This window comes from Salvelinus alpinus, chromosome 20 (assembly GCF_045679555.1).
Source record: "Salvelinus alpinus chromosome 20, SLU_Salpinus.1, whole genome shotgun sequence".
Taxonomy (NCBI): Eukaryota; Metazoa; Chordata; class Actinopteri; order Salmoniformes; family Salmonidae; genus Salvelinus; species Salvelinus alpinus.
In genome coordinates this window covers 12626112-12648495 of record NC_092105.1, presented here as the reverse complement: position 1 = coordinate 12648495, position 22384 = coordinate 12626112, and the positions used below count along the sequence as shown (strand labels likewise).

General features: G+C 42.0%; 1 protein-coding gene across 7 annotated transcripts in view; it reads left to right on the top strand.

The window, feature by feature from the left end:
- Positions 1-21271, top strand: part of LOC139546313 (diacylglycerol kinase eta-like) — a 127130-nt gene extending 105859 nt beyond the window's left edge. For 6 of the 7 annotated variants that reach the window (XM_071354549.1, XM_071354548.1, XM_071354547.1 and 3 more), the window contains 9 exons: positions 2086-2199; positions 2318-2452; positions 2843-3003; positions 3238-3343; positions 4948-5040; positions 5443-5562; positions 5977-6082; positions 7456-7586; positions 13941-21271. In XM_071354549.1, the coding sequence (XP_071210650.1) occupies positions 2086-2199; positions 2318-2452; positions 2843-3003; positions 3238-3343; positions 4948-5040; positions 5443-5562; positions 5977-6082; positions 7456-7586; positions 13941-14027 (1053 nt within the window). In that variant the 3' untranslated portion in view covers positions 14028-21271. The remainder of the gene's footprint in view (positions 1-2085; positions 2200-2317; positions 2453-2842; positions 3004-3237; positions 3344-4947; positions 5041-5442; positions 5563-5976; positions 6083-7455; positions 7587-13940) is intronic. The other variant, XM_071354553.1, reaches the window with a different exon arrangement.
- The last annotated feature ends 1113 nt before the right edge of the window (positions 21272-22384 follow it).

Sequence of the window (22384 nt, the reverse complement as noted above, 5' to 3'; positions counted from 1 at the left end):
AGAACTGGAAGGAAAGGTTGCCAAATGAGGATTTGGCTTTGTGGGTGACCGGCAGGAGCGCGTGCTACAGGTGGGTGCTGCTATGTTGACCAGTGAGCTGAGATAAGGCGGGACTTTACCTAGCAAAGACTTACAGATGACCTGGAGCCAAGGGCCAGCCAATGAGAGCATACAGTTCGCAGTGGTGGGTAGTATATGGGGCTTTGGTGACAAAACGGATGGCACTGTGATAGACTACAACCAGTTTGCTGAGTAGAGTGTTGGAGGCTATTTTGTAAATGACATCGCCGAAGTCAAGGATCGGTAGGATAGTCAGTTTGGCAGCATGAGTGAAGGAGGCTTTGTTGCGATATACGAATGTTACGGCAGATTTCCTCCTCTTCGTCAGAAGAGGAGGTGTAGGGATCGGACCAAGACGCAGAGTGGAAAGTGTTCATATTTTAATGAAAGTAAACTGAACACTTCAAGATACAAAAACAACAAACGAGAATCAAACCGAAAGCAGTCCCGTGTGGCACGAACACTGACACGAAATACAAACACCCACAAAACAAACGTGAAACCCCGGCTGCCTTAGTATGATTCTCAATCAGGGAAAACGATTGACAGCTGCCTCTGATTGAGAATCATACCAGGCCGAACACAAAATCCCAACATAGAAAATCACACATAGACAAACCCACCCAACTCACGCCCTGACCAACTAAAATAAATACAAGACAAAGGAAAACAGGTCAGGAACGTGACAACGAAGCCGATTCTAGATTTCATTTTGGATTGGAGATGCTTAATGTAATTCTGGAAGGAGAGTTTACAGTCTAACCAGACACCTAGGTATTTGTAGTTGTCCACATATTCAGAACCGTCCAGAGTAGTGATGCTAGTCGGGCGGGTGGGTGCGGACAGCAATCGGTTGAAGTGCATGCATTTAGTTTTACTTGCATTTAAAAGCAGTTGGAGGCCACGGATGGGGTGTTGTATGGCATTGAAGCTCGTTTGGAGGTTAACACAGTGTCCAAAGACGGGACGGATGTATACAGGATGGTGTGGTCTGCTTAGAGGCTGATCAGAGAATCACCAACAGCAAGAGCGACATCATTGATATATACAGAGAAAAGAGTCGGCCCGAGAATTTAACCCTGTGGCACCCCCATAGAGACTGCCAGAGGTCCGGACAACAGCCCTACGATTTGACACACTGAACTCTATCTGAGAAGTAGTTGGTGAACCAGGCGAGGCAGTCATTTGAGAAACCAAGGCTATTGAGTCTGCCGATAAGAATATGGTGATTGAGAGTTGAAAGCCTTGGCCAGGTCGATGAAGACTGCTGTTTATGATGGTTATGATGGTGATGGTTATGATGATGACGATAATGATGGTGATGGTTATAATGATGATGGTTATGATGATGGCTGATGGATATGATGATGATGATAATGATGGTGATGGTGATGATGGTTATGATGATGTTATGATGGTGATGATGGTCATCATGATGGTTATGATGATGATGTTTATGATGATGGTGATGATGGTGATGAAGATGATGGTTATGATGATGGTTATAATGATGATGGTTATGATGATGATGATGATGGTTATGATGATGGTGATGATGATGGTGACAATTGTGATGATGATGATGGTTATGATGATGGTTATGATGATGATGGTTATGATGATGGTTATGATGATGATGGTTATGATGATGGTAATGATGGTTATGATCGTGATGGTGAGAATAATTCCCCCCTACACACACAATAAGTATCATCAAGCAGAGCTTGTTTAGGTCCTGGGGGGTCGAAACACTTCTGGTTCATCTTCTCCTTCTAATAAGGGAATAATTCAGACCTGGGACACCAGGTGAGGGCAAGGTAGAAATGTGTTTTTGCCTTTCAGCACCAGGATTGGGCAGCCCTGCTTTAGAGCAATTTTCTGTAACTGTGTTCATTGTGTTTTAACCCGTGCCACTGTTATGTTGTGTGTGTGTGTGTGTGTGTGTGTGTGTGTGTGTGTGTGTGTGTGTGTGTGTGTGTGTGTGTGTGTGTGTGTGTGTGTGTGTGTGTGTGTGTGTGTGTTTAGATCTTCTGTGCCCCGTCGTTTGATGATAAAATCCTGGAGGTGGTAGCAGTGTTTGGCAGTATGCAGATGGCTGTGTCCAGAGTCATCAAATTGCAACACCACCGCATAGCACAGGTAACACACACAAACACACACACACATACATACATACATACACACACACACACACACACACACACTACCTGTACTCTACTGTAGTCTTTCATCTAATGAGTCTTTTCTCCACTGTCAGTGTCGCTCAGTGAAGATCACTATCCTGGGAGATGAGGGTGTTCCTATCCAAGTGGACGGAGAGGCCTGGGTACAACCTCCTGGAGTCATTAAGATCCAACACAAGAACAGAGCCCAGATGTTGACCAGGGACAGGGTGAGAAAGAGGACCAACAGTCAATAGAGATGATATGGGGAGGGAATCAGAGCTGGATTCAATCCCTGTTGCGGAAGTATCGCGGAATTTCCAATTTAAAATGTTATGTTTTTGGGGGGAGATTGAGCCAACATGTACAGCGTTTACCGTGAACGCTATCTCCGCAAACATGGGAAAATTGCCTTTGAATTTAAATCGAGCTATAACGCTGATCTTGTGCAATATGGATTGAATCCATATGGATGTTAACTCCTTTCCTTCCTGTGTCCCTCCCTGTGTCCCCTCCCTGTGTCTCCTCCCTGTGTCTCCTCCCTGTGCCTCTCCCTGTGTCTCCTACCTGTGTCTCCATGTGTCCCCCCTTGTGTTTCCTCCCTGTGTCTCCATGTGCAGGCGTTTGAGAACACTCTGAAGTCGTGGGAGGACAAGCTGAAGTATGACAAGCTGCCCCTGCGGTCTCACCTTTACTCCCAGCAGTCTGTGGACCTGGCCACTGAGGAGGAGGTGGCCCTCGTACAGCTGGTTGCCCGCGCTGCAGACGATCTCATCACCAGGTATACACACACACAAACACACACACACACACACACACACACACACACACACACACACACACACACACACACACACACACACACACACACACACACACACACACACACACACACACAAACACACCACATTTTATTCCTTTTTAAACTGTTATCTTGAATACTATACCTGTAAAAACTCTGTCCAGTCAGCAGTCAGAACGGTGCCCTCTGACCTCTCCCCTTGTCCAATCACAGGATCTGTGAGGCAGCCAAGACCAATGGGCTTTTAGAGCAGGAGCTGGCTCACGCCGTCAACGCCTCATCACACGCCATCAACAAGACACACCCCAAGTTAGCTGAGGTTAGACATCATCAAGAGGATATGAGTAGTGATATGAGGAGTGATGTGAGGAGTGATATGAGGAGTGATATGAGGAGTAATGTCAGGAGTTATGTGAGGAGTGATGTCAGGAGTAATGTCAGGAGTCATATGAGGAGTGATGTCAGGAGTCATGTCAGAAGTGGTGTCAGGAGTAATTTCAGGAGTCATATGAGGAGTGATGTCAGGAGTCATATGAGGAGTGATGTGAGGAGTCATGTCAGAAGTGGTGTCAGGAGTAATGTCAGGAGTCATATGAGGAGTGATGTCAGGAGTCATATGAGGAGTGATGCCAGGAGTCATATGAGGAGTGATGTGAGGAGTGATATGAGGAGTGATGTCAGGAGTCATGTCAGAAGTGGTGTCAGGAGTAATGTCAGGAGTCATATGAGGAGTAATGTCAGGAGTCATATGAGGAGTGATGTGAGGAGTGATATGGGAAGTCATATGAGGAGTGATGTCAGGAGTCATTTGAGGAGTGATGTCAGGAGTGATATGCGGAGTGATGTGAGGAGTGATATGAGGAGTCATATGAGGAGTGATGTCAGGAGTCATGTCAGGAGTGGTGTCAGGAGTAATGTCAGGAGTCATATGAGGAGTGATGTCAGGAGTCATATGAGGAGTGATGTGAGGAGTGATATGGGAAGTCATATGAGGAGTGATGTCAGGAGTCATTTGAGGAGTGATGTGAGGAGTGATATGGGAAGTCATATGAGGAGTGATGTCAGGAGTAATTTGAGGAGTGATGTCAGGAGTGATGTGAGGAGTCATATGAGGAGTGATGTGTGGAGTGATGTGAGGAGTCATATGAGGAGTGATGTGAGGAGTGATGTGAGGAGTGATGTGAGGAGTGATGTGAGGAGTCATATGAGGAGTGATGTGATGAGTGACGTGACGAGTGATGTGACGAGTGATGTGACGAGTGATATGAGGAGTCATATGACGAGTGATGTGAGGAGTGATGTCAGGAGTGATGTCAGGAGTGATATGAGGAGTGATGTGAAGACTGTGTGTGACGTGAGGACTGTGTGTGATGTGAGGACTGTGTGATGTGAGCACTGTGTGTGATGTGAGGACTGTGTGTGATGTGAGGACTGTGTGTGATGTGAGGACTGTGTGTGATGTGAGGACTGTGTGTGATGTGAGGACTGTGTGTGATGTGAGGACGGTGTGTGACGTGAGGACTGTGTGATGTGAGGACTGTCTGTGATGTGAGGACTGTCTGTGATGTGAGGACTGTGTGTGACGTGAGGACTGTCTGTGATGTGAGGACTGTGTGTGACGTGAGGACTGTGTGATGTGAGGACTGTCTGTGATGTGAGGACTGTGTGTGATGTGAGGACTGTGTGTGACGTGAGGACTGTGTGACGTGAGGACTGTGTGTGACGTGAGGACTGTGTGATGTGAGGACTGTGTGACGTGAGGACTGTGTGTGACGTGAGGACTGTGTGATGTGAGGACTGTGTGTGACGTGAGGACTGTGTGTGACGTGAGGACTGTGTGATGTGAGGACTGTGTGTGATGTGAGGACTGTCTGTGATTCCAGCTGTCTAATATCGAGTTTGTTTGTATTGCCTTGAACACAGAGTATGGCCAGGAACACTGCTATAGAAGTAGCCAGTAATGTGAAGGCTTTACACAACGAGACTGAATCCCTTCTGGTGGGACGAGTATCACTGGTGAGTTACAATCTAGGAGGCTAAGCAACGTCTATGATCAGATTAGCATTTCCGTATCGTAACAATAACCATTATCAGGGAAAATCAAGACTGACCTTAGATCAACGTCTCAGGGCAACCTCATCTTACTCACATTCTCTGTAGAGAATATGTGTTTATCTCTTTCATACCAACTCCTGTGTGTTTGTGTGTGCGTGGGTGTATCAATGTGTCTGTGCGCGTGTGTGTGTGTGTCAATGTGTCTGTGCGTGTGTGTGTGTGTGTGTGTGTGTGTGTGTGTGTGTGTGTGTGTGTGTGTGTGTGTGTGTGTGTGTGTGTGTGTGTGTGTGTGTGTGTGTGTGTGTGTGTGTGTGTGTGTGTGTGTGTGTGTGTGTGTGTGTGTGTGTCTCTGTCCATCCACAGCAACTGGAACCCTCAGATGAAGAGTCTTTATCCAGTGCTCTGCAGAGTGTGGAGATGGAGCTAGGCAAACTAGTAGATATTCCCTGGTTATACCATATACTGCAGCCTAATGAAGATGAGGTGAGATTATACATACTAGTAGATATTCCCTGTTTAAACCCTATTTAGGGCTCCTGAGTGGCGCAGCGGTCTAAGGCACTGCATCTCAGTGCTAGAGGCGTTTCTACAGACCCTGGTTTGGTTCTAGGCTGTATCACAACCGGCCGTGATTGGAAGTCCCATAGGGCAGCACACAATTGGCCCAGTGTCGTCCAGGTTTGGCCGGTGTAGGCCGTCATTCTAAATAAGAATTTGTTCTTAAATGACTTGCCTAGTTAAATAAAGGTTTAATATAATAAAATGTAAACACCGCAGCCTATTGAAGATGCGTTTAGATAATACACACTAGTATATATTCCCTGGTTATACCATATACTGCAACCTATTGAAGATGAGGTGAGATTACACACACTTCTACACCTGTGTCCCTCTCAGGACCCCTCGTTAGAGTATGGCAAGAGCAACAGTCGTAGCAGCATGTTCAGAATCGTGCCAAAGTTCAAGAAGGAGAAAGCTACCAAGAAGACCAACCCTCAGTCAGGTAAGTCTTTGTCTTTTTTGTCTCTCTCCACAGGCTACAGATATACAGTAAAAGGTCCTATCTAGAACCTGAAAGGGTTATTCGGCTGTCCCCAGAGGATCACTTTTTAAATAGCCCTTTTTGGTTCCAGGTAGAACCCTTTCCACAGAGAGTTCTACATGGAACCCAAAAGGATTCTATCTGGAATCAAGAGGTTTACCCGATTGGGACAGCCGAGGAACCCTTTCTAAGAGTGTACGACACACCACACACACACATACAGAGTTGTATACTTTTAACTTATAGCTAAGATCTTTAAGGTATCTATGTGGCCTACATTCTGTGGTTGTAATGCATTATAACCACCCAGTGTGGTGTCAGGGATTGTCTCTGTGATTTCCGTCTGCCCCGGTCCTCAGTCTGACCCATCCATCCAAGAGCACCCCTCTTCCTTCTGTTCATGGTCTCATCCACCTGTTTACACATACAGCAGTCACAAACCAAGGCCAAAGACAAGGGGAGGGGGCTGGACGCAGGGCCAAAAACCCAGGTGTTGCCCAGAGAAAGAAAATTCCTGTTTTAGAACACCATTTCTCCTTCATGACGACTGATACAACAGAACATTGCCTACATTTGTTTATGAATATTACTACCATTTGAACATGAAAAAAGCTATTGTATTACTGTGTTTATGAATATTACTACCAATTGAACACGAAAAAGCAATTTTTTGACTGTATGTTTATAAATATTACTACCAATTGAACATGAAAAGAAGCCATTTTTATTGTATGCTGTAGCTGCACTCTTCAATCTAGATTAGAATACAGAATGCAGGTCGTCTCAGAAATGACTTTTGGTCATTGTTTTGGGGCGAAATAAGAGCCCATATAATGCATACAAATAGAACGCCAGGGGTTGGCCGGTCTTCTGCTTCAGGACCCCGTCTGATTGGTTGGGAGTGTTAATCCCGCCCACAGTGAGGCAGGGATTGGGTGGGGCGTTCCATCAGGTTGCACAGGCTTCCGCCATCCTTCTCCCTCCTACTTCCTGTACGTCTGTGTTCTGATTGGTGGATAACCTGCATGCCGTCAGCCTCTGTGGAAGGCCATTGGCCACAGCCGTTTCCGACCAACCAACCTCCAACATCTATGCTAACCCCTCCTCTTTTCCGCCAGCCGCTGCCGCCTCTCTTCCCTCTCTCCCTTTCTTTCTTCCTCTACCTCTCCTCCTCTTCCTGTCTTCCCTTCCCTCTATTGGGATTTCCTCTCTCTGATTGTGTGTGTGTGTATACATGAGTGTGTGTGTGCGTGTGGATGTGTGTGTGTGTGGGAGAGAGGGTCTCAGACACTGAGCGAGCACCTTCTTGCTCTGTGTACTGCCTATGTGTGTAGTGGAGAGATGGGGTACAGAGGAGGTAGGAGTCTGGCTGGAGCAGCTCAGTCTGGGAGAGTACAGAGATACCTTCACACGCCATGACATCAGAGGCTCTGAACTGCTGCACCTGGAGAGGAGGGACCTGAAGGTATACACACACGCACACACAAACGTAACACACACACACTAAAACATACACACATACACGTGCACACACCCACACTGTTATTTCATCTATCACCAGATCAACTCTCTTTCTCTCTGTTTCTCTCCATCTCTTTCTCTCTGGTTCTCTCCATCTCTTTCTCTCCATCTCTTTCTCTCTGTTTCTCTCCATCTCTTTCTCTCTGTTTCTCTCCATCTCTTTCTCTCTGTTTCTGTTGGTCGTTAGCTGTCTTCCTGTTTGCTACTCTGTGCTGCACTGCTCTGCTTGGCTTCCTCTGTGTGTGAGAGTGTTGCTTACCTACCGCAGGAGACTGGCTGTAACTCACTAACCCCTCAGTCTTCACTGGTACTATGTGTGAACTGGGAACGGGACAGACCTGGGGAAATGGGGTAGGGTTGAGGGAGGGCTGGCGTAGGGGAGGAGGGGCTAGGGGAGTGGGACTGCTCAGGAAGGTTGGGAGAGGGAGGGTTGGAGCTGGGATTAGGTTGGTACCACAGACCGAGACAAGAAGCTGTTTTAGGTCAGAGCGATATAGAGACGCTGTTCACGGACAGAGCACAACAAATCCCAGTAATACTGGGACTGGACATGCCCTTTGGAGTGCTGCTGAACATGGGTGGCATTTACTTGGACTTATAGGAGAAAGATGTTCAATGTTGACTCCACTCTGAGAAAATACCTCAGCGAGAAACCAGAGGTGTATTAATTAGTCAGATGCCGTTTGCATAACATCTTGTCTGTGACACAACATTTTGCTACTGAAACCGTTTAATGTTTACGCTAAATCAAAGAAAATCGTATTTTATTGGTCGCATACACATATTTAGCAGATGCTATTGTGGGTGTAGCGAAATGCTTGTATTGCTAGTTCCAACAGTGCAGTAATATCTAACAATACACAACAGTAGTCTAAAAAAGTGATCAAAAACTAAACAGACAGGGAAGGACATAGATGAATTTGTCCAATAGAAACTCTCGTTTTTGTTGCAAAATGTTTTCTGTTTGAAATAAACGGTTTTGCAACGGATTCCGACTAATGATACACTCCCCGGGATATCCCACACCTCATTACCCCCATAACCTCCTTACAGATGATGGAGTCATTTAGACTGTTCTATTTCACATTGTTTATCAGAGTTTCATGTGCCAATTATCCTAATGGATCTATAGAAGGTGAAGTGAACGACGGCAAAGCGAGCGGATGACTTTTTTGACAATAGACAATAATAGTTTTGCCCTCATCCTTACGAGCGACTTGCCTAACATACCTTGGACTGTGCCAGTGTTTCTCTGTCTGTGTCCCCTCATTCCAAATCTGTTCCCTCCATTTCTATGACAAAACCACCATTATCTGTCGAAAAAACATAATTGGAAGTAAAAAAAAATATCCTAAACGCTATTACATAATTATAATTGATCCTTTTTAGAAACATGGTAACACTTTATGTAACACTTACAGTTACAATGCATTGTGATGCAGTTATAATGCATTATGATGCATTTATAATGAATTGTAAGACTTGTCATATGCATGTAAGAGGAGCTTATAATGTTTTTTTGCAGCATGGAAGTATTAAGTAAGGGATAAACGCAGACGTTCTGTACATTACCTTGGAAATAATGAACGACGCACCATTGCAGGGTTCATTTTTCCAAGGTAATGTACAGAACGGCGTCTTTTATCCCGCTGATACCACAGTTGCCAAAGAAAACAATATGAAAGCACACATTTACTGGTGTAAGTACTTTTTTTTGGTTGATATTTAAATCGTTCAATTAGTTCAATATTTATGGACGTGAGCCAGTCATTCATTCTTTATGTTCCGTTGCCATGCTCAGTGGCAACATTCTTATCCCTTGCTTGCTGCTAGCAAGCTAGCCAACTAGCTAATACTACACAGTCATAACATAAACGTTTATTCCGTTGCGTTTGTTTAAACTGTTTATCCTGCTTATACCACAGTTGCCAAAGAAAACAATACTATAAGCACACATTTACCAGTAGAAAAAAAAGTTTTTGTTGATATTTACAACGATCTCTTGCTTGTTAGCTAGTCAGCTAGCTACTGCTAACACCGCCATGACCTCTGCAGCCAGAATAACAGCAAAGTAGCTGTTTTCTATTGACATTCATTAGAACGCATCCATAATAATGAGCTGATAATGCCCGATTTTGCCTGGCATAGCTAGAAAAGTTTGCCTTCTCATCAGGACACCCGGCACTGTTCATTACGAGGAGATCACATTGCATATCAAACACTAGGCTAGAAGCTAGCTAAATAGTTTGTTGTTAGCAAACCTGCCAATATGACAACCTAATTCAAAAATACTAGTTGCTTAAAACAGCTGGTCAAACTAGAAACGTGGGAGGATTTGACACCATAGCACCACCTGTGTCATGGCTGCAACAGTAGGGACCAGAGAAATTAATGTTCATCACTCACCACGTTAGGTCATCAGATGCTCAAAAAAAATGTCTCTACAAAAATGAATCAATGCTAGCTAGCTAAGTTTTTTCCTCATTTACAACATATACAATTTAATTTTGTGTGGTTGTTGGTTTAGCTTTCTGTAACGTTGTAGCAGGTACAGTCTGCATTGTGTCTTGAATGCAAGGTGTCACGATATATTTTCCAACGGTCCCGTCATCTGGTTTAATGTCCATTCTAGTATGCCCTTCTAACCAATCAGAAAAAAGTATTCAACAATGCTGTGGTATAAACATATTATAATACTTATTAGAATACATTATGAGGGCCTCTACACTTCCAAAACAAGTTATAAAGCATACTGTTTGGCTTTAAGTAAAGTGTTATCAAACTATCACACAGAAAATGACCACGGGATCAGAAACACAAACCGTGTCAGCTGCATGCTGTTCAGTCGTGTACTCCACGTTTTAATATTTGCTATGCTAATTGAAGGTAGGTACAGCACAACACAACATGTCTGTTCGCACTGTCTGTTTTGTCATTGACCAGAAGATATTGTTTATACAGTACATGAACTGTAGTTTTTCATTATTTGGAAGCTCTTAGGTGAAGTTGCCTTTAAAACACCCAAATGTCGATGTCCTCACCGCCACGGAAAATCAATTAGCATAATAATAAAAAAATGTACATGCACATTTGTAAATTTAAGCTAGATATATCTGTTTTTGAAATGGATGCGTCTCATTCCACCACACTTCTGCATCTGCGGTGAAAGGTGACAGAGCTAGAGCGCTGTTTGTCAGACCATGAGACCTCCCATCTGCGGTGAAAGGTGACAGAGCTAGAGCGCTGTTTGTCAGACCATGAGACATCCCAAAATTCGGTCTTCTCACAAAATCATCTGTAGCGCCTGAATGGTCTAGTCTAGCAGCTATTAGGACCCCTCTATGGAAAGATGATACTCTCACAAGTGGCAGGAGACTCGTCTGAAGTTGGTAAAGCCGATCTGCCAACGAGCATGTACACTACCATTCAAAAGTTTGGGGTCACTTAGAAATGTCCTTGTTTTCCAAGAAAACATACATGAAATTTGTTGCAAAAGGAATAGGAAATATAGGCAAGATGTTGACAAGGTTAATGAAAAAATTATGATTTAAAAAATATATATAATTCTGTCCTTCAAACTTTGCTTTCTTCAAAGAATCCTCCATTTGCAACAATTACAGCCTTGCAGACCTTTGGCATTCTAGTTGTCAATTTCAGGAAATCTGAAGAGATTTCACCCCATGCTTCCTGAAGCACCTCCCACAAGTTGGATTGGCTTGATGGGCACTTCTTATGTACCATATGGTCAAGCTGCTCCCGCAACAGCGCAATAGGGTTGAGATCCGGTGACTGTGCTGGCCACTCCATTATAGACAGAATACCAGCTGACTGCTTCTTCCCTAAATAGTTCTTGCATAGTTTGGAGCTGTGCTTTGGGTCATTATCCTGTTGTAGGAGGACATTGGCTCCAATTAAGCGCCATCCACAGGGCATGGTGTTGCAAAATGGAGTGACAGCCTTCCTTCTTCAAGATCCCCTCAAGACCACCACCAAAAAAATAGATTTTTTGGGGAGTTGTATCATTTGAAATACACAACATACATACCACTTTGAAGATTAATTGTGAAACAAACAAGAAAAAAGACAAAAAAAACTCTAAACTTGAGCTTGCAAAACTTTTCACCCCCTCAAAATCAATACTTTGTAGAGCCACCTTTTGCAGCAATTACAGCTGCAAGTCTCTTGGGGTATGTCTCTATAAGCTTGGCACATCTAGCCACTGGGATCTTTTCCCATTCTTAAAGGCAAAACTGCTCCAGATCCTTCAAGTTGGATGGGTTCTGTTGGTGTACAGCAATCTTTAAGTCATACCACAGATTCTCAATGTGTCTGGGCTTTGATTAGGCCATTCCAAGACATTGAAATGTTTCCCCTTAAACCACTCAAGTGTTAATTTAGCAGTATGCTTAGGGTCATTGTCCTGATGGAAGTTGAACCTTTGTCCCAGTCTCAATTCTCTGGTACACTGAAATATGTTTCCCTCAAGAATGTCCTTGTATTTAGCGCCATCAATCATTCCTTCAATTCTGACCAGTGACCCATTCCCTGCTGATGAAAAACATCCCCACAGCATGATGCTGCCACCACCATGCTTCACTGTGGGGATGGTATTCTCGGGGTGATGAGAGGTGTTGGGTTTGCGCCAGACATAGCGTTTTCCTTGACAGCCAAAAAGCTCAATTTTAGTCTCATCTGACCAGAGTACCTTCTTCCATATATTTGGGGAGTCTCCCACATGCTTTTTGGCGAACACCAAACATGTTTGCTTATTTTTTTCTTTAAGCAATGGCTTTTTGCTGGCCACTCTTCTGTAAAGCCCAGCTCCATGGACTGTACCTCTTAAAGTGGTCCTATGGACAGATACTCCAATCTCCGCTGTGGAGCTTTGCAGCTCCTTCAGGGTTATCTGGGGTGGCAAGTAGCCTGGTGGCATTTCGCTACACTCGCATTTACATCAGCTAATCATGTGTATGTGACCAATTTTTTTTGATTTGATTTAGTGGTTAGAGGTTGGACTAGTAACCGAAAGGTTGCAAGATCGAATCCCCGAGCTGACATTGTAAAAATCTGTCATTCTACTCCTGAACAAGGCAGTTAACTCAGTGTTCCTAGGCCGTCATTGAAAATAAGAATTTGTTCTTAACTGACTTGCCTAGTTAAATTAAGGTAAAATAAAAAAACAAATAGATATCTTTGGTCTCTTTTTTGCCTCTCTGATAATGCCCTCCTTGCTTGGTCCGTGAGTTTTGGTGGGCGGCCCTCTCTTGGCAGGTTTGCTGTGGTGCCATATTCTTTCCATTTTTTAATAATGGATTTAATTGTGCTCCGTGGGATGTTCAAAGATTCTGATATTTTTTTATAACCCAACCCTGATCTGTACTTTTCCACAACTCTGTCCCTGACCTGTTTGGAGAACTCCTTGGTCTTCATGGTGCCACTTGCTTGGTGGTGTTGCAGACTCTGTTGCCTTTCAGAACAAGTGTATATGTACTGAGATCATGTGACAGATCATGTGACACTTAGATTGCACACAGGTGGACTTTATGTGACTTCTGAAGGTAATTGGTTGCACCAAATCTTATTTAGGGGCTTCATAGCAAAGGGGGTGAATACATATGCACACACCAATTTTCCACCTTTTATTTTTTCGATTTTTTTTTATCAAGTAATTTTTAAAATGTCACTTCACCAATTTGGATTATTTTCTGTATGTCCATTACACGAAATCCAAATATATATCTATTTATATTACAGGTTGTAATGCAACAAAATAGGAAAAACCCCAAGGGGGATGAATACTTTTGCAAGGCCCTATATGGGGTTAAATACATGTAAAATATGTATATAACAAATTATCTTTCTTATATCTCTCAGATATGGGAGAGACACTTCAGAACAAAATTCCTTTTGGTATTTTTGGGGGACTATCTGTTGTTCCATGCATTTGTATGAGATATTAGCAGTATGACCCCAACACATTTTTAAGACCCCAAAACATAAATATTTTTGGGATTCTTCAACGTGTCTTAAAATCATTAATGAAATACCTAATGATCCTTGGTATGACTCCCCTCCCCCGGCTTAGACAGGGCGTAAGAGAGCAAAATAAGTGTTGCATTACAGGGTGAGCAAGATGTAAAACAAAATAGTACCAAATAAAAGACAATACAATGTAAAAACCATAAAACAGATATAGCATAGTGATTTAAAAAGGAAGCTATAAAATAAAATGATTTCCATTAAATAAATAAACTATTAGGAGAATCAATGTTCTTAAGATGTTATCTGCTCTCCACAGGATCTGGGGATATCGAAAGTGGGTCATATGAAGAGAATTCTCCAGGGAACTAAGGACCTGGCCAAGACCGCCATGGTTGACCTCTAACCCAGAAGTAGTTGGTGCCAGAGTGGAAGTGCCCTTCCACCACAGAGGAAGAGTTTTGGAGCTCCGCAGGGAGAGCTGAACGCCTGGCATCTTGGGGTGGATGGATGGATTTGATCCTTTGATGGATTTAAGAAAGCTGTTGGTGAGAAATTGTCGAACGGGAATGTTTTAGTGAGGCTGTGTTTGGTGCCAAAATAGAAGATGGCAATCTACAGTTGTTGACAGTTCAAAGAAGGAAGCCATGGTTTTTCACAAAAAAATGCTAATTTTCTCTAATCATATTTTCATTCATGGCACAATCGGGTATGCAACTGATACTCATTATAAGAGTTGGTGTGGGCGTCTGGCCTCGTAGAAGGCTCAATCCAAGTAGCAACAAGGTGACTTCCATGAGTATGCCCTAACAGTATGCTGTGAGTGTGTACAGTTCAGCACAGTTACTACAATACCGCGCAGCTTTGTGATTGGCTTACTGGCTCTTTGCCTGGCAGTAGAAGGCTACAGACGCAACGCTACAGTCTGCAATATCCTGCTTTCGCTGTTTACACCAGAGGAGTTAGGCGACATCCCAAATAGCACCCTCTTCCCTATGTAGGGTACTACTTTTAAGTGGTGCACTATGTAGGGAATAGGGTGTGATTACAGACGTGCCCTGGGAGAAGGAGATGCAATGTCACAACCTAAAGCGAGTGAAGGGAGGTCTCTGAAAACAGTGAGACATATGTTGCATGCTATGCTAGCTTGATTTGGGATATCAATTTTGAATTGCAAGATTAGTGTCTTGGTTCTTTTGTGTAAAAAATGACTTTAGTATTATTATGCCATTTGTTACTACTGAAAGCATTATTTTGGTATGAATCAACCTTTTTTGTTAATTATTTTTATTTATGTTTTTGCATGATAATTATCAAATCAAATCAAAGTTTATTTGTCACGTGCGCCGAATACAACAGGTGTAGGTAGACCTTACAGTGAAATGCTTACTTAATTATGTGTTAAGGACCTGTGTCATGTGCCATATTTTATTCATTTTATTGTAAAAAATATGCTTTATTGGTAAGAGAACATCAGAATTTAAGACAAGATATTAGATGAACTATTAGGAGTTATACTTTGTTTTCTGTTGATATGAAAATCAGTACCAAAGTGAATGTCCACTACACTTCCAGACATAAATGTTAACTTTGAAATTAGTGAAAATCACATCAGCATGTTTGGGATGAATATCAGTTACATATAGAGTGTTTGATAAATTGGATTCTAGAATTCTGGGAACTTTCAATAAATTCCCTGGTTTCCCAGAAATCTTGGTTGGAGGAACCACATTTCCTGCTTCTTATTTTCTGAGTCCGGAAATACTCCAACCCGGGATTTCGGGAAAACCACAGAATTTATTTATATTTCCCGGAATTGTGCAACTCTAGCTGTAATCCAACAATTTCATATTTTTACGGGAGGCTTGACAGGGACTTTTCCATGTTGCTATTTGCAAAGTTACATCCTCATATCACTGGATACAATTCACCGCAATCTCTAGCATTTAAACACTCAATATTTCACAGAGTAACACTATGGTAATGGGAATAGGAGTTAAATGTTGATTTAAGTATAAGATTGAGCAGCTGATCGCAACAGGAGAAAGTGCAGATTTAGTTGCTCAGTGTGGCATGTAATGGTAATAGGACACTTTTGTTAGGTTGGTGGCATTACAGGGTATACCTATATATGTGATGCTAAGTATGCATATACGATATATGCACTGAATATATACAATCTAAAGCAGTGTATGCATACACTGTTAGTAGCTTTTGTAGTCAAATGCCTTTGTAGATTACAGCTAACACGTTTTGATGACCATGTCTATTGATTTGTGCCATGAACACCAATTGTGGATTATTGATTTTGTTTAACAGGATAATCTGTCCTGTTTTTGTTTAATTGCTGTTGTATTCTAACGGAGGTGCAATATTATATTGGTTTTGGTAGTCTTTCTGAAGTGATGTTTCGCTGTGGGGAAAACCCCAAGGGTTAACTGACCGACTTTTAAACGAAATAGCGTTTCTTACTAATTTCATTTTCATTCAAAATTCTTCCAACAGCTCACTGGTTTTTAGTCTTGTTCCCCTGTGCTTCCAGGATGATTCTCAAAGCAGGTTGCAGGAAATAATAGACCGTGTTACTGACTATGTGAGACTGTTGAACGGGCAGACCTGACTGTTGTTCTGTGCTTTATGTATCTAAGAACCCTTGTATGTTCATTTACATCAGCTAAATACTTAGCATCAACTGTATGTTTATCATTGATCAGCCAAGTTATATTATCAATGATCCTATATCATCAAGCCTTCTTTTTTATAATTTTTTACCTCAACAAACTGTTAATATCAGGATTGTGGCTTGCTTAGTATCATAGTCCTCCTGTACCATAATATCTATTAACAAATGGAAATAGGAAGTTATACCATGTTTGCATGATAATTACATTTTGGCTTATTTGGGATTAAGAAAGAAAGTAATCCGTACTAGTTAGTTACCAATTGTGTTCACTTATTTGGAGTAAGCTCCAGAAAGTAGCATGTATCTTTTACTCCATAATTTTGCAGTATATAAAGGACTGTAAAATAAAGCATTACCACCCACCTCTCTTTTGGTGGCCTATCAAGAGAATTCACATTATCAAGAAGCATATAATTGTTGCTTATGCTCACAATCAAGTATAATAAAAAAAAAAAAACATGAAACCCAAAACACGAGGCCTTTTAATCCCCTAAAACATTAACCTCTTTTGGCGAAAGAAGTTAGATTTTAGAATTATGCCAGGAGCATCTAAATCATACCTTAGTAAATGGTCTAGACAAAAAATAAATGGGTTTTGTTGCAAGTATGATTGTTATGAAGAAACAAAACATAGCCCCAAGCTAGCTAGGTTCCTAATCAAAGACATGAATGAAACATTCTGAACATTCAATCTTTTTTGAAATTCTAAGTATGCAAGCCACAGTTCTTGATCATCATTTATGTGTCTTGTTGTCTTTAGAGCCCCGTTTCCACTGGCACTTAACATTAGGGCCCAGGTGGGTCCAAATTCGAGCTGGCTCAAATGGAATTCTTAAATTCGAGCTGGGTCGAGGGAAACCCGGGCCTGAGCAGCCAAGTTTCACAACTGGTTAGAATTCGAGCTGGTGACGCCGTTACTATGCAACCACCAAGCTTATCAACGTTAGCTAGCTAGTCTGGGTTTGTTACTGTTAGCTAGCACATGGACAAGCAGTATTGCAGATATCAGACATGACACAAATTACCACCATAGCTGGATCCTTATTTCATTTTTGCACTACACAATAAACTTTTATGAGAACAGTCAGCCCTCGAATGCTAGCTACCTAACGTTAGCTGGCAAATCAGAGTTGAACAAGCTAGCTAGCTAATGTGAGCTAGCAGGAATTTAAGCTGACCAGGTCATATTGAAAATTAGCTAGATACATAATATCAAACCTATCATCTGGTTTGCTTGGTTAGCTAGCTAGCTAATAACCAATGCCATGGCAAGCAAAGTAGGAATTAAGCCTGTTAGCTAGCTAGCTTACGTCAGCAAGCTAAATACATAGATCTGAGTCTAGCTGGCACTGGCAGGAGTATGGGGTAACGTTAGTTACATCATGGTGAGGGTGAATTACATTCTTTAAAATCTTGCTAGCTAGCTAGCAATATTAGCGAAGCCAGCTCCAGTCACATATTGGCTACCTAGCAACATTAGCGAAGCCAGCTCCAGTCACATATTGGCTACCTAGCAACATTAGCGAAGCCAGCTCCAGTCACATATTGGCTACCTAGCAACATGACATAATTTCATATTTCTTGGCCAGCCCAACCTGAGTTGACTTTAAAGTGCCAATTGAAACAATGCTTAAGTGGCTTAGGTATGGACTGGTTTCACAGACATAGACAGATGGATTTTAAGTTCTAGCTGTTGTTCTCAGAGTGGTTTAACCTTGGAATACGTAGTTCTGTATTTATATTAAAACCACATGTTCAGTAGTCTGAATTCAAGAGCAATCTATATAGTTTATGTCTGCACAGCTGCAGGAACTAGGAGTGCTGGGGGTGCTGCAGCACCGTGTGAAAAATCCAAAGTAAAAATAAAAAATATATTATTGTAACGACCCTGGGTTTATAAGCACGGAAATCGACTCTGCCGCTTGGGCTAGAAGGTCGAGGCTCCCTGCTGTTTCATTACAATATGTATATTTTTTTCACAAAGTAGTGCACTAGGCCCTTAGTACTCCTGTATTAGTGGACCGATCTAGCCGTCTGTAACACGGCCCAACATTTATTTTGCAGCATCGCCGCAGCACCCCCACCCCCAAACTACTTCCTGCGGCTATGTACTGTGTGTCTGTGTTTCAAGCTATGTGTGATTTAATCTGAGCTGAGGTTCCTCACGGCAGGTCACACTCACGGCTTCAGTTCCCAGGCTGTATGTGTGTGTTGTCTATCTCTGTGTGTCTGTCTGAAGGGTGTCTGTCTGTCTGTCTGAAGGGTGTCTGCCTGGTTCTGTATGAGTGTGCTGTCTGTCTGCCTGGTTCTGTATGAGTGTGCTGTCTGTCTCTGTGTGTCTGTCTGAAGGGTGTCTGTCTGCCTCTGTATGAGTGTGTTGGACCCCAGACTACATGCTTAGAGAGAGAGAGCTTGAGTTCTCCAATTTAGGTAGAGGTTTCCCATGGGTACAGATCTTAGCTCAGCTTACCTCCCCCAATCCTAACCATAACCATTAGGAGGGGAAAATGCTAAACTGATCTTAGATCAGCATCCATGGGCAACGTCATCCATCACCACGTTTTCTAATGGTATGTATATATAATGCTGCAAACTGCCTGGTTTTCATAAACCAACCAAACCCTATGTGAGGACTCTTAAGATGGGGTAACCCGATAGTCTTTAACATGGTTAATAACATGGTGGAAGAGAAGTGAGATTCATTTGTTTACATTGTTTACAATGGCACAGTTTTACTTGCTAAGGATAAAAATATATAAACTCAGCAAAAAAAGAAACGTCCTCTCACTGTCAACTGCGTTTATTTTCAGCAAACTTAACATGTGTAAATATTTGTATGAACATAACAAAATTCCACAACTGAGACATAAACTGAACAAGTTCCACAGACATGTGACTAACAGAAATAGAATAATGTGTCCCTGAACAAAGGGGGGGTCAAAATCAAAAGTAACAGTCAGTAGCTGGTGTGGCCACCAGCTGCATTAAGTACTGCAGTGCATCTCCTCCTCATGGACTGCACCAGATTTGCCAGTTCTTGCTGTGAGATGTTACCCCACTCTTCCAACAAGGCCCCTGCAAGTTCCCGGACATTTCTGGGGAGAATGGCACTAGCCCTCACCCTCCGATCCAACAGGTCCCAGACGTGCTCAATGGGATTGAGATCCGAGCTCTTCGCTGGCCATGGCAGAACACTGACATTCCTGTCTTGCAGGAAATCCCGCACAGAACGAGCAGTATGGCAGCATGACCCTCATGCTGGAGGGTCATGTCAGGATGAGCCTGCAGGAAGGGTACCACATGAGGGAGGAGGATGTCTTCCCTGTAACGCACAGCATTGAGATTGCCTGCAATGACAACAAGCTCAGTCCATTGATGCTGTGACACACGCCCCGGACCATGACGGACTCTCCACCTCTAAATCGATCCCGCTCCAGAGTACAGGCTTCGGTGTAATGCTCATTCCTTCGACGTTAAACTCAAATCCGACCATCACCCCATGTGAGACAAAACAGCGACTTGTCTGTGAAGAGCACTCTGTGCCAGTCCTGTCTGGTCCAGCGATGGTGGGTTTGTGCCCATAGGCGACGTTGTTGCCGGTGATGTCTGGTGAGGACCAGCCTTACAACAGGCCTACAAGCCCTCAGTCCAGCCTCTCTCAGCCTATTGCGGACAGTCTGAGCACTGATGGAGGGATTGTGCGTTTCTGGTGTAACTCGGGCAGTTGTTGTTGCCATCCTGTACCTGTCCCGCAGGTTTGATTTTTGGATGTACCGATCCTGTGCTGGTGTTGTTACACGTGGTCTGCCACTGCGAGGACGATCAGCTCTCCGTCCTGTCTCCCTGTAGCGCTGTCTTAGGCGTCTCACAGTACGGACATCGCAATTTATTTCCCTGGCCACATCTGCAGTCCTCATGCCTCCTTGCAGCATGCCTAAGGCACGTTCACGCAGATGAGCAGGGACCCTGGGCATACCTTGGACTGTGCCAGTGTTTCTCTGTCTGTGTCCCCTCATACCAAATCTGTCCCCTCCATTTATATGACAAAACCACCATTATCTGTCGAAAAAACATAATTGGAAGTAAAAAAAATATCCTAAATGCTATTACATAATTATAATTTATCCTTTTAAGAAACATTGTAACACTTTATGTAACACTTACAGTTACAATGCATTGCACATGCATCAGAGTCAGTAGAAAGACCTCTTTAGTGTCCTAAGTTTTCATAACTGTGACCTTAATTGCCTACCGTCTGTAAGCTGTTAGTGTCTTAACGACCGTTCCACAGGTGCATGTTCATTAATTATTTATGGTTCATTGAACAAGCATGGGAAACAGTCTTTAAATCCTTTACAATGAAGATATGTGAAGTTATTTGGATTTTTACGAATTATCTTTGAAAGACAGGGTCCTGAAAAAGGGACATTTCTTTTTTTGCTGAGTTTATGTAAACAAAACGTGCATATTTATTGCCTAAGGTTAAACAACATGATGATGTAACTGTGTTTTCATCTTTGGAATATAATGTTACAGTTTATCACTTGTGTTACTATCTGGATGTTTTTGGTAAAGTAGTTGGTCATTTTTATGACTACCAAGCAGTGGAGTCTGGTCGGAGAAGCTATAGGAGGACGGGCTCATTGTAGTGTCTGTAATGGAATGAAAGGAACAGAATCAAACTTGGTTTACATATGTTTGATGTGTTTAATTCCATTCCAGCCATTACAATGTGCCTGTCCTCCTATAGATCCTCCCACCAGCCTCCACTGCCACCAAGTGACTGTTTTTTGTGCTTTTTTTATGGTTACAATGCATGGTTAACTATTTATTACAATATAGAAGTCGCTGAGATGTGTATTTTTGTATTCAGATTAAATAAATGGTTCAAATTTGTTGTACATTGTTAGGTGCCTTAAAAACAAGGCTATCTTCCTTCTTCAATAAAAACGAGTGCATTAACAATATGTCATGATATTTATTTTTCTATAAAAACAAGTGCGTACACAATGTGTCATGATATTTATTTTTATATAAAAACGAGTGCGTACACAATATGTCATGATATTTATTTTTCTATAAAAACGAGTGCGTACCCAATATGTCATGATATTTATTTTTCTATAAAAACGAGTGCGTACACAATATGTCATGATATTTATTTTTCTATAAAAACGAGTGCGTACACAATGTGTCATGATATTTATTTTCTATAAAAACGAGTGCGTACACAATGTGTCATGATATTTATTTTTCTATAAAATGAGTGCGTACCCAATATGTCATGATATTTATTTTTCTATAAAATGAGTGCGTACACAATATGTTATGATATTTATTTTTCTATAAAAACGAGTGCATACACAATATGTCATGATATTTATTTTTCTATAAAAACGAGTGCATACACAATATGTCATGATATTTATTTTTCTATAAAAATGAGTGCATACACAATATGTCATGATATTTCTTTTTCTATAAAAATGAGTGCATACACAATATGTCATGATATTTCTTTTTCTATAAAAACGAGTGCGTACACAATATGTCATGATATTTCTTTTTCTATAAAAACGAGTGCGTACACAATATGTCATGATATTTATGTTTCTATAAAAACGAGTGCGTACACAATATGTCATGATATTTATGTTTCTATAAAAACGAGTGCGTACACAATATGTCATGATATTTATTTTTCTATAAAAATGAGTGCGTACACAATATGTCATGATATTTCTTCCTCTGGGATTAACTGCATTACCTTCAGATATTGTTTGTTGGTGATATTGTTTGAACTCATTGTAATGTACGAAAGCAATGTAGAGAGGACAACCCATAGGCAGTACATGTTCTGTGGAAACATGTTCTTGTTTTTACAAATTAATTACTATCTGTTCCTGTATTGTAGTCCGGCATACAATCCTGTCTAGTCAGAACTATACACAGATTTACAGTATGTTAAAAACAAAATCAGGTGTGTTCAGTGGGAAGTAAGGTTTTTTATTGTTGTCATGGGGCAGAGATAAAATGTTGCTGTTTTAGAGCTAATATCCTGCTAATCTACACATTTTGAC